The sequence below is a fragment of the Marasmius oreades genome, chromosome 1 (genome assembly GCF_018924745.1).
Source record: "Marasmius oreades isolate 03SP1 chromosome 1, whole genome shotgun sequence".
Taxonomy (NCBI): domain Eukaryota; kingdom Fungi; phylum Basidiomycota; class Agaricomycetes; order Agaricales; family Marasmiaceae; genus Marasmius; species Marasmius oreades.
The window spans coordinates 5,093,800-5,105,923 of NC_057323.1; the positions used below are offsets into that span (position 1 = coordinate 5,093,800).

Below are 12,124 nucleotides of genomic sequence, written 5' to 3' on the forward strand. Positions count from 1 at the left end.
TTTATAATTTAACACATACTATCCTTATTCATTATATCCCTTTTTTTGATCGCCTTGAAGGCAGTTTGGGCCTCTGAAGGCAAGAATGTGTGGATCGTGGCATTCATGCTGTCTTGTTGTCTTTTCTGGCTCCTCCAGCGCTCGTTCCCTCTACGTCGCTTCTTCGTCATTCGCAACAACAACCAGTCTCAGTAAAACCCTTCCTTGAATCATCATACATCATAAATCTACATAGAATGCATATATAGATCTATTGCTGGTGTGCTGAACCCATCGACCACACCCAATTCCTTTAATAATTTGCTTCGTGTTACGTCGGGAAACTTCCAAGAGTAAATAGTGTCTGTTTCTGTTTCCCTTTTCCCTTCTTTCCTTTACCATTCCCACCACTGCTAACAGGTGCTGGTTCATCGTCGGCTTCCGTATTATCGTTCCTCTCCCTGGGAGGATTCACATTGGTGCCTCCACCACCCCATACATTCGTCACGGGTGCCGACGAAGTGATGCCCAAAATCTTCTTCAACGACTGGTTACCGCTCACAGGCACCTTCTGTCTCGAGTTGGTCGAAGTCGGGAGCTCAGGGAACATCGCTTTCGACAATTTGGGCGGAGGTTGCGAATTTCTCAACGACGATGCGGAAGGTCCAGGTACGGAATATATCGCTTGCTGCGGTTGCGTTGAAGAGGTCGTCGTCTGCGGTGTGAAATTCGAAGACACCCAAGGTGTCTTTCGTTGATTTGCCGACGAACGAGACGTTGTAGTCGCGGATGCCCGTAAGGGAGGAAATCTATCGGGCGGTCGTTGTTGAAGTGATGGTGCTGATAAAGAGGACGATGAAGAGCCAGCTGCTTGAGCTACCCGATCCCAGACGGTGCGGGATGACGATTTGTTGATTCGCACGTGAGTAGAATTTTTGGCGTTGAGGACTCTTCCACTGGTGATACCTGCATACCCAGAACCGAGAGATGTGGGAACCAGCTCGGGAAATTGACGGCGTTGCTATTCATCGGCATCTGGTTAGTAATTGGGGTTTGCATTGGAAATGAAGCAACGTACGGCGACCTCGAAGCCTTTCCATGAACTGAGTAGGTCTTGTTTCTTGTCTTCTTCATCCAGCAAGTCCACAAAAGAGTTGATAATACTCGCAGTATGTTCTAAATGACAGTCGAGCACGTTGAATATGGTCGAAATGAGGTCTCTTGCACTAGACTCCGAAGCACGATAGCTGCGGATAGCCGCCTTGACGACTGGTACCCCACTGGAGGGATTAGGTGCGAACGATTGTAGACGTTCGATGAAAGCCGTGTGCCGCCTGAAAAGGGAAATCAGCATCGCACACAGCGAAAGAAAGAACTCAAAGTTCACTCTATCACAACGTGATCAACATCCTGTAACGGGGGAGAGGGACTGTTCCTGCCGCTAAGTCCAGGAGGAGTAGCACCGTTTCGTGGAGTTCCGGCGGGTGACCCGTCACCACCACCCTCGACCGTCAACGCCCCAACAAAGCCTTCTTTTCTTCTTCCGGGGCCTGGAGGTCGAGCTGGTGGCTGAGCAGGCGGTGGTGGCTGCTGTCGTGGTCGCGGAGGTGGATCTCGCTCTCTTCCTCTCGCTCTTGCCCGACCAGATCCAGGAACTTCCTCAAATTCAAAGTTGGTTTGGACCCGTCGAGCATCTTTCCTGTCTCGAGCGCTCATCCCTCCTCCGTGTGTTTCTACCATGTGGGCTTGGAGGTCGATTGGCGTGTTGAAAACCACGAACTTCTGAGCGAGACAGGCAGAATCGGTGCAAGGGTAGTGGCCTGAGTTGAAATGATTTTCCTGGAGCGGAACATAAGAAAATGAGGAAAATAGAGGGCAGATAGGCTCGTACAAGACTGGCATAATCTTGGAAACTGAGGAGAACATAAAAGTAAGTCAGGTTTCCCGGCAGAAAGTATGATACTTACTATTGGTCCCTAACCTCATTACGTTTGCAAATGAAACATTCTTCGTGCCGTTCCCGCATATGTGGATATAGTTCGTCCCCACTAAAGAAACATTCACGGCAAAATTCACAAAGCGGGTGTATTCCACCCTCCATGTCCTCCTTTGGTATTTGCTTTTGATTAGACCGTCGGTTGATAGATGGCAGGTGGATGATTAGTTGAGCGTAGGTATACAGGGGAAGCTCATGCGCAAAGACTTTCTTCATACGAATGCATAGATCACTATGCCAAATTTTTTTGTTAAGTCATCGGCACCCGAGCCATTCAGAGGACGTACCACATAAGTTTATTATGGTGAGCACGAACGTGCAATTTAAGATCGCTCCATCCCTTCGCAATATAATCGCATTCTGTGTCCGGACAGTTGAATCGCAGCAAGATCAGGGTTTCTTCCATCATTTCTTCCGTCTCGAAAACGATCGACAGCCGTTCGTCTTTATAGACCATTTCATCCGTGTTGTATTCAGAGAACGGCTGATCTTCAGAAACCGTGAAAATGACAGTTGGTTGAGGCTCCTACATTGAAAGGTTTAGAACGAAGATTGACAAAACTAGAAGGACCAAATATCCGACCTTACAAAATGTACAATCCTTCTTCTTGTACAACGCTCGAAGTCGAAGAGCGCATACGTGACAAGTGCGATGATTACAGGCCGATACAGAATAGTACTTGACTGGTTCAGCACAGATCCAGCAAACCGCTTCTTCCTCTTCCTTTTCTGCCTCCTCTGGTTTGGCGGTATCCTTCTTCTCCGATGGTACATCTGTCACTGGTGGCGAAATAGATTGCCCGTTCTCTTCTTTCTTCGACGGAATATCTGCACCCCGAATACTTCCACGCCCTTTGCCTCGATTTCCACCGCGTCCTCCTCGTCCTCCTCGAGACTGCTTAGTTCCTCGGGTCGTAGCTGTTGTGGTAGACATTGTTATGAATGTAACTTTTTGGTGAACTCAAAAGGCGGAGAGATTCTCGTGACTTATCAGGCGATTGACGTCGAATTCGGTACCGAGACGGCGCGATGAACGTTTGAACTCCCGGCGGCGCAATTTTTGAACTGAGTCTTCCAAGCGGCAACATAGTTCTTTCAATGAAGGGAGTACGTATGCAAGAGGTACTTATGTGATTCGTCTGCTGGCCTCGAATCTTCTCTCCGCCTTCCCATTCGCTGATTTCAATAACTCCTGGAGCTTAATCCTTCCTCGATTTCCATCCGAAGAAGACCACCCGCCCGCTTTCATGTGTCCAGCTCCCACACGCAAACGAAGACGAAACTTGTCTGTTTCGTGAGGAACAGATGGTAGCTCAGGCCGATCTTTTTGTGGAAGAGCTGAATTGAGCCTTTGAAACCGCGAAGAAGACCCGGTGCCCGCGAACTCGGTCAGAAGTTGGCTGGCTTATGGTATTTACGTGCCTAAAGTCAAGGCGGTAGTTATGGTTCCTGATATGCCGTTGGAACACGTTAGATGCAGCAGAGGCTTTCGGAAGTTGAAGGGTTGCTCATTGAGTGTCCTCTGATGAGTTTGCCATATACTTTCCCCCCAATCTCGCCCTTTGATCTTGCTCTGACCGTCTTTCCTCACATCGGGACTTGTTGATTAATAAAAAGGAATTTGTACAAGGACCTGATTGGGCTGGGCTAAACCCGACTTTACCTATCTGTAGCTGAGAACCGCATATCAGCCTCTCAGCGCGTCGGAACGGCTTGAGTCCTTGACCATCGAACAATCTATGATAGGTTTAGTAGTTGTCAGTTTCGAGATTTACGTTGAATGGATTTTGTGTACAACGATGCTTACCTTTCTCTGTTGAATGGCGTGCATGTTCCTTTGTTCAGAGGGGTTCTAATCGTCCATTGCCAGTGGAACTTGGGTTACAACTTACAAGCCGCCGAAAACGCTCATAGTAGGATAAAAGTTACGGATACAGAAAACATTGACCTATTTCTATTTACAGGTGAATGACAATGGAAAAAACGAAGGAATCATCGATCATCGATCATCCTCTTCATCATGCGACGTTAGGGACAGGAGATCAATTCTGATAGCTTCAACTTCATGGGCACAATGGGCAGGGAATTTCTAAAGGATGTGTGAAATACAACGGAAGATTGATATAACTGGAGACCATACCTCGAGCCATGGCAACAGCTTGTCTCGCGAGCTGAAAGGGTGTATATCCAATGTCTTTGCAAAATCCAAAAGTGTCCGAAAGTGGGGAAGGAGTTCGGGTAGGGGAAGACATTGCGTTAATAGACCTGGACAAAGCAACAATAGGGCATTGGTGATATTCTTGTCAAAAAGTATCCCGAAGCCCAAACCGGGTACGAGTCCTTTGACAATTCGAGCACAAGCAGCTGGGATACTGATATGATGCAGGTCTGTACTAGGGATCGGAGTTGAAATGCAGTCAAAATCAGATGCAGACATTGAGCTTGAGCACCTGCAAACCTCAGCCGAGCGCAATTCGGTCTTGAACCAGTCGTAAAGTCGCCGAGAATTATCGTAGTCCATGCTGCGAAATAAACGATTCATTGTCGTTGAGCGCCAGTCGCGAGCCTCACGACGGGTGATCCGCTCGACAAATTCTTGACGGATCCAAGGACCACACAGGATGGATATGGTGATGACGTCATCGTGAAATCCTGGCTCGACATCTAGCGCTGTCCATCGAATGTGAAACCCTCTTTGAATGTTTTCAAAAGAATTAATAAGATCAGGGGGAGCCAAGCTGTTGGTCTGAAACTGGACCTTGATATAGATCTCAACTCTTCACAAGTGCACGACTTACTTTAGATAGCCAGGTTGAGATTGTTTCAAAGTCATGGAATAGATCATGTGAATAGTCGAGAGATTTCGCGAGCATGCCACCTAAACCAATACGGCCAAGTTCAAAAAACAATTCCTCGGTAGGATTGTCGACGTCAGTGCAGATGTGAGCCCAATTTTTGACCAAGAACTTATCTTGAGGGCCCTCATCCATCTGGAAAAGACGGAGACATCTCACAGCAAGGAAGTTGCTCTGATAGTCCTTTTCAACGAAAAAGTTATGTGACCGTTCTCGGTCAAGTAGGAATGTGGAAAGGGGTTCAGGTTGCTGGCCAAGCTTCAAAAGCAAAATCTTGTATAAAAGGTTTCGAGATGCCAGAGATAAATCCTCTGTCCGAAATCCAAGCAATGATTGGATGAAATCGGAAGAGCGTGGTTCACGAGACGGAAGCAGTAGAACTGCTGCAAGCAAGTGAAGGAGCATGTCGTGACCCACTAACTCCGCGGAAACGGACAAAGCCACGTGGTAGAAAGCATCCACCTCCGACATCAGGTGATCCACTCGGGCAAGGCAGTCATCGTTCCAGCCTTGTACCAACGTCCGTAAAGACCTTGAGTCAGCTGAATGTCCATGAGTTTTTAGCAGTTCAGGGTCATTTCTGCACTGCTCAGTAAGAGCCCTAGTCCACCGACAGGCCACGGAGTCAGTCCACATCGACCTGTCAATAAAGAACTCCCTTGACCGTGCCCAATCGAAGAGGAAATCAGTGAAGGATTTGTGGTAAATCCTAATGTCATCCTCTCGATCACGGACATCAAGCACAGAGTGCATTGCACGTAATGTCTGAACAACCGTGCCGGGCGAGTGTCCGAGTATGAGTTCGATGAATGCTGGAGAGCTGTTGCTGAATATGACGATCATTGCGAGAACGGGGAGTAGACGCTTATCGCGGTCAGGGTTGGCACGCAATATCACGAGATAGAGTTTGTCGAGATCATTGAAAGGCGACTCTCTCGAGGAATCGGAGGACTGGTTGGATATAGTATCGAGAATGATACAAAGCTGGTCAGTTGGAAGTGCATACTCCGCCTTGATGAACTCGGTGGCAGTCGTTGCAAAAATGAATTGACCATCGGCTTTCTCAACCAGGAAGCGAACAATATGAGGCGCGGGCCATGGGTCTGGGAATACAACATGTGAATAGTTGGGGTCTCTGCGGATCTCCTGAAATTGCTGATTGAAGTAAAGTTCAATGTCGTACTGGGGGCGGAATGAATCATCCAGTTTGATATGTTTCGTCAACTCACTGAACCCCCGGAATTCTATTTGGATCCAGGATTCAGGGCGGCTACATATCAGATATCGCAAAGAGGAATGAAATCGTTGTCGATATGTGGAAAATATGATGGAGAGGATGCGCCGCTGCGTAGCAGCGTCACTACATTCATCCAGGCCGTCGATGATGACTAGATCGGGGGTACTCCGAGCAGATGAAGGGAAAGAATGATCAAGATTCTCTAGAATCAATTCCTTGTATTGATTCTCCAATCTAGCTCTAAGGATCCCAGGATCAGCAGCGATTTTCTCGTCGATAAGAGCTTTCAGATGTGGTCTTTTGACCGCGAGGCCATGTGCAATAGATAAAATGAGGGAGGAAGGGTTGTTTCGCTTTGGGTCTGATCTAAAGAAGAAGAATGAGGCCACAAGTCCATCCTTCTCGCATTCCTCGGCAACAGTCAATGCGATAGCCGACTTCCCTACACCCGCAGCACCAGAAAGCCAACATACTGGTGAACTCTGGCATCCGGAAACTCTCCATTGTCGAATCAGGTCGAGAACTGCTTCACGAGTTCCAGCCAGACAAGAACCGCGGTCAGCCTGTTGTTCCGAGTTATGAGACGCTCCGACGTCTTTAATCGCTTCCCAAAGTACTACCGCAGAAAAGAATAATGGGTTTCCTGTTCTGAGATTGACAAGCGGTTACTCACGATTGGCGTAATAGTAGTTATGATTATGGTTTTGAATTTGGTCGTGACCCACGTTATTGAACACCGCCTGTCCTATGTTAAAATCGTGAGCTCCATTGAACATATGCTGACTAGGTAGAGAACTCGGAGGTTGGAGAGGACTCGGAGGGCCTAAACGACTTTGACGTTGCATCATGGTAGTTGAAGCTTGAAACTTGAAGGTGCGTCGAACACGCTTCTGGTGCTTTTTACAAAGCTGTCTGATGGCCGCACGACGCTGGATTCCTGATTTATCACTTATCGGATTGACAATGTGACTGTGCGAAGCTACTGACAGTTGAAGGGTAGCATGATTCGACTCGCGAGCACGGGGTTGGTGAGAAAGAGACCAGGACCAAAATCCCACGTTTTGCATCATCCTCTATACACCTGCCACGCCGAATAATAATAGCCCACTCCCTAACTAAGACCCGTCAACTTTCCAACATGTCCAAGCCAAGCGATCCCTGTAGAGACCTGCATCAGAACGATATCAGAACATGAATGAGTAAAGGACAGCACACAAGAAACACATGAACTTACTGGAAATGTATCTCGCGAGGTTCTATGGCTGAACAACCAGCCTCCCTTTCACCCCCACGGCGTACTGATGCCAGACATATACTTCGCTCAACTCGGGTTCCCGACCCCCACTTTGGCGAGTGTCCACGAATTTGTCTAGTTGCCAGCTGCAATCCCCCATCCGACTTCCGATCGTGACATGAATTCCAGGCAGCTAGAGCGAGGCGTAACGAGGGCAATAGTCGTATTGGAGTGTCCAGGGGGCGTGGGGGTGCAGAAACATACTTGATAGTGTGTTGTGTATTATCCACCAGCGGCTGCGAATAGAGGTGTAAGACATGCCGCAAAAATGAAAGGTTGGTGAAAAGTAAGGCCTGGTACGAAAGCGTTGGAGGGCGTGGTTGAGTGCAGCGGAACCAAACCAGCCCCTGATACTTTATGTATTTTTCGATTAAAAAGCGCTTTAGAACGAAAACAATCAATGTGCTCACCAAAGTCATGGCTGGCCCTATACATTGAGTGAACTCTTCTAATGTTAACGGATGCAAGCCTTGAGCAAGTCGACTCCAATCGCGAAGAATCCGATGTACGAGTAACGAGGTTCCTGGTGAGTTCCAGCGTAACCTTGGCCATCGCCTTAACGCTTTTTCTCATAGATGGCGCGATAGGGAACTATAACACGCCAGCCGCAAAAAGCTCGATGTGAAACTTGGGTGATCTGCAACGAATGAAACCTACACACCATAATAACACCAGAAATCTCGATGAATGCCCAGCAAGCCTGATCTTCGACACAGAGCTGAACCGTAAACTCGATTTCACATCCAAAGAGATCGAACCAAAGAACGTCTCAATCTTGTCTTTTTTCATGGAAAAAAAAAGAGAACTAAAACAACTTGAACAATATCAGTTCAGTCATCAGTAGAACAAATTGATATCTTACCAGCTCGAAAAATCCAGAGAGACAGGCATAAGTGATAAGAGAAATAATAAAGAGTCCAAACTAGAAATTGAACCAAGGTCGAGGCCGGAAGCCGAGTCCGGTCCGGTCAGTTGTGCTTCACCTAGAACTTGATTCACCCAATGGCCAATTCGTTATTACTGTCATCGAAGCCGGATTACCCGTCTACTCGTCGTTCTGAACCGGGTTTTCGCTGTGAAATTACCCAGGAAACACCCAGTAGTTCTCTCCGTTTACGCACACGATCTTTCGGCTCATGTTACCGTTTCCAAACATTTGAACGTTGAACGATCAAGCGTGATCGCTGGTACGTTTTCTAACAGGTAGCACGATCTGCTTACCTTCTGGTCCAAGACCATAAAGTAAAAACTATCTCGTCCCAGTGAGTGGGGTGGAAATCGGCCAAAGTATGGGTATCCATCGACCGAGGCCTAGTAGGCCGCGCGAAGTGACCGTCTACGGGACCAAAATTTAACAGAGTCTGCTCGACCTAAAAAGCAGCTGTAGATTCTTCGTTTGGAAAACAGAATAGTGGCAAGAAAGTCATCAATCATTTTAGAACTAGGTACATGCTCAGTCGGATAAGCTTGGAATTGGGATTCTCTGAAGGTGGCCAAGGGATGGTGTATTCAATCTCATTCTTGCTCCGCCATACACTGCCAACTCTTGAGAATCACCCTGCTAATGAGCCCATCCAAAGTCTTCTTGAACTCTACCGTTTTCCCCACTTCACATTGGGAATTCTCGAAATGTTGGCATAATGCTCCGAACGTAGCAAATCGTACATCTTCACCCTCCTCTGGACAGAAATAGGGATCCTGTCCGCGAGTGGCTTGATCGACATCCACACCTCGAATTCCAGTCTTACAAGTACCGGATTCAAAATGCATAATCAGAGCTGCACATGACTTGGAATATTCCCTTCCACACTCGTCGCAAGAACGATGTTTCTTCGATAACTTGCAGTGCGACACGAGCCCATTCTCCGAGTCGTTCCGAAAGTGCTGTAACTGCTGTTACACGTTGGTTACACGAGGTTAGATTCTTCCTTCCAATTCGCCCAAGTAGTCATTCTACTAGATAAAACGGTGGAAAGTTGAGTAACGCGGGCAGCTGTTCACAGGGTTTAAACTTGAAACTCAATGCGAGTTCTCAGCTTAGGCTTTTCGCTCCCCACTGGCATTCCCATCATGACTACGCCTGAGGTACGTTTGAATCTCTCACCGTCCTTCGCCCCCCTCACCAGAGCGCACAACAATACGATTCGGATTATGAGTGCGATGACTGTTCTAGGAGCTTCAATACACGAGAAGGTCTGGTCGAACACTACCGTCAATCCCCACATCACTTCTACTGCAAAGCTTGCGACGAGCATTTCTCCGACGCCAAAGAACTAAACAACCACTTCCACTTTGATGTTCCCGACTCATGTGTTTTATGCCAGAAACACCTACACAAGTCTGAAGTCACCAGACTATGTACATAAGTACTTACGGCCGGAGTCGTTTGCTTATCGTACAGTGCATGAAACATTAGGAAAATGGTCCGCAATGGGTTTTAACGCGTAAATCTGGTGTACAGCGTACTTCATCCCGCTGATCAATCTTATAGAAGGTATCGCTGGATTGACACAGATGCAGAAGACGACGTGCATAAGTACCATCCGCGGTCTTCTATTCTCATTTCCCGACCACAATTAGTGAAATGCCAACAGATCGGAAAGAACCAACATCAGAATGTTCCAAAAAAAATCGATTTATTATACATCGTACAATCAAGAAGACCAAAATAACACCTCCTCACAGTGATGAACAACGACCTCCATCGACTCGGAGGCAGTGTCATTGACCATCATCTTGTGCGTCGTACACATCGTATAAGGATACGGCCTATACAGCAACATCGGTACTGGCCTCCGTGGTACTTGCGAGCGAAGAGCCAGTTGATTCCGTGGGATTTTCACTGTCACAGAGGATGAGCACGAAAAAGGATCAACATGGAAACCAACTGGAGTTCTCACCTTCTGAGTCTCACTTCACCAAGATGGACCATCTCAAGAAGGTAGCGCGCAGGTTCAGCGTGAGCGTAAGGCTTCATATGAACCACCTTCATCCGCGGTAACTCAGTCAAAGCTAGCTTCATGTTCTGCAAGATATTCTCTACTAGAGCCGTTCCTTCCCTGCTTCTGGTCATGCTTCTCGCGTAACCATGGCTGTGAAACAAATACTGGGGCTCAAGGCGAAGGGTGCGCAATGCCGGTAACGCTGAAACACGTCGAACAAGAACAGCCTGTATGTAAAAAAGACACGGAACGGAAGTGAGTTGTATGTATATCGGACCTCAAAACGAGATAACAGACCACAACATGCGTCTCCAGATCTGAAGACTCAAAAATATTTTCCTCGTGGATACGGACACGAAGCGATCTCAGCTGTGAGCAGTTATCAAAGGCGTTCATGTTCCAGGATCCGATATACCACGTTCGTGAGGTAAGGAAAGGGTGAATGACAACGTTTCGGAGCGTCGACCTGTGCTTTGATAAAACTTGACCATACAATCGTTGAGCCAGACGACCAGCCGTTTCATGGAATAACACGGAAGGAACGGATATCCTCAAAGTCTTGAGGCCGGAAAAGGAGGAAAGGTAGTCGAGCAACTCATCGTGAATCCTAGAAGTGCTGATATGCCGGATATGTACCTTCTGAGTCTGCAAGGTTCCCCAAAAATCCGAGTCGTTATTCCTTTGACAGTCAAATATTTCGAGTGAAGATAGAGACTGAAGGTGAGTGATAACGTGAGGGAATTCGATAAGCCACGAGCCATGTACAGAGAGTGACTTCAACTGCAGAGGCTGGGGAAACGATGTAGAAAAGAGGTCTTTAAATCGTAGAGGTATCTGGTCTTCATGATTATGTGCGTGGAGGTGTAAGAGAGCAATATTGGGATTTTGTACGAGGAGTTTGGATAATGACGATATATAATGCTTTCGATCAGCGAACCGCGCTGAAACTGATAGCTCTTCCAGCTTTCCGTTGCGAAAGAGATCAAAGGATATCGGAGGTAGTTGTTTTTCCTCCCGGTTCGTGTACAGGAAGAGTTTGGTTACCAGAGGAAGTGAAGCTAGAGACTGGAGAATTGCTCCTTGAATCCATGGCAAGTCATCCGAAGTCACTTTCCAACTGGGTATCAGGAATATAAGTAAGAAGATCGACACAGCTAGAAACAGCGTACTCACCGAATGGCCCGAAGACCTTGCAACGTACAAAGCGCCTCAGGTAGACCCGCCTCCAGTAACCTTACTGCTGCTTCCGTGTCCTTGACTGACGAAGTGATTTTCAGCCGCTGTATTTTTCCAGCAGAAACAATATTATTCCTGAAATCCTCGAATTTTCTGATTCCTGGTTCCAGAGACTCCTCTCGCATGATGATTCTGACAGTTTGAGTGCTCCAAAAGGCATGTTCTGTCGTATCACTAAAGTTCTTGTTTACTAAGCGAATGTTTTTGAGATCTTTTGAGTCGAGCTGAGAAAAAAATTACAAGTCGTCAGAAACAAGACACGACGACAGACGAGTCAGAACCAAAACTCACCCAACGAATCAAATATAGGATGAGTTCAACGCATAAATTTCCCATGTTATCCATCGTCGAACCCTTTACGAGAACGCAGTAAAGTCGACGGGAGAGTCAAAGAGCGAACCAGGTTTGCATGAGGCATCAACGTTTTGGACATAATGTGGGATGCAACACTCGATGAGCGTGCCAAATTCGCGTGCCGGCGGACCGGAGTGCTTATCGCCGCTTCTCCGCGTCCTCCTAGCCCGATATCTTTCACGGTAAATCACGCCTGTAAGTTAAAGACGTCTCGGGTAGTCGACTCAGAAC

General features: G+C 47.3%; 4 protein-coding genes across 4 annotated transcripts; all 4 read right to left on the reverse strand.

Moving 5' to 3' along the window:
• Window positions 1-78: 78 nt before the first annotated feature.
• E1B28_001843 (uncharacterized protein) lies at window positions 79-2,973 on the reverse strand. The gene is made up of 7 exons (XM_043147814.1): window positions 2,559-2,973; window positions 2,263-2,501; window positions 1,947-2,207; window positions 1,871-1,892; window positions 1,367-1,818; window positions 1,058-1,313; window positions 79-1,000 (listed from the first exon to the last, which is right to left on the reverse strand). Exons 1-7 carry the CDS (start codon window positions 2,907-2,909, stop codon window positions 311-313), a joined length of 2,271 nt encoding a protein of 756 aa, XP_043016528.1. The 5' UTR covers window positions 2,910-2,973; the 3' UTR covers window positions 79-310.
• A 1,001-nt stretch (window positions 2,974-3,974) lies between these two features.
• E1B28_001844 (uncharacterized protein) lies at window positions 3,975-6,915 on the reverse strand (the record flags this gene model as incomplete). The annotated part of the gene is made up of 4 exons (XM_043147815.1): window positions 3,975-4,064; window positions 4,116-4,727; window positions 4,774-6,683; window positions 6,741-6,915. The coding sequence occupies 4 exons, from the start codon at window positions 6,913-6,915 to the stop codon at window positions 3,975-3,977; spliced, it is 2,787 nt and encodes a 928-aa protein (XP_043016529.1).
• A 668-nt stretch (window positions 6,916-7,583) lies between these two features.
• E1B28_001845 (uncharacterized protein) lies at window positions 7,584-8,025 on the reverse strand (the record flags this gene model as incomplete). The annotated part of the gene is made up of 3 exons (XM_043147816.1): window positions 7,584-7,714; window positions 7,772-7,952; window positions 8,023-8,025. 3 exons carry the CDS (start codon window positions 8,023-8,025, stop codon window positions 7,584-7,586), a joined length of 315 nt encoding a protein of 104 aa, XP_043016530.1.
• A 2,044-nt stretch (window positions 8,026-10,069) lies between these two features.
• Window positions 10,070-11,993, reverse strand: E1B28_001846 (uncharacterized protein). The gene is made up of 5 exons (XM_043147817.1): window positions 11,831-11,993; window positions 11,477-11,763; window positions 10,601-11,420; window positions 10,262-10,530; window positions 10,070-10,203 (listed from the first exon to the last, which is right to left on the reverse strand). The coding sequence occupies exons 1-5, from the start codon at window positions 11,882-11,884 to the stop codon at window positions 10,131-10,133; spliced, it is 1,503 nt and encodes a 500-aa protein (XP_043016531.1). The 5' UTR covers window positions 11,885-11,993; the 3' UTR covers window positions 10,070-10,130.
• Window positions 11,994-12,124: the final 131 nt, after the last annotated feature.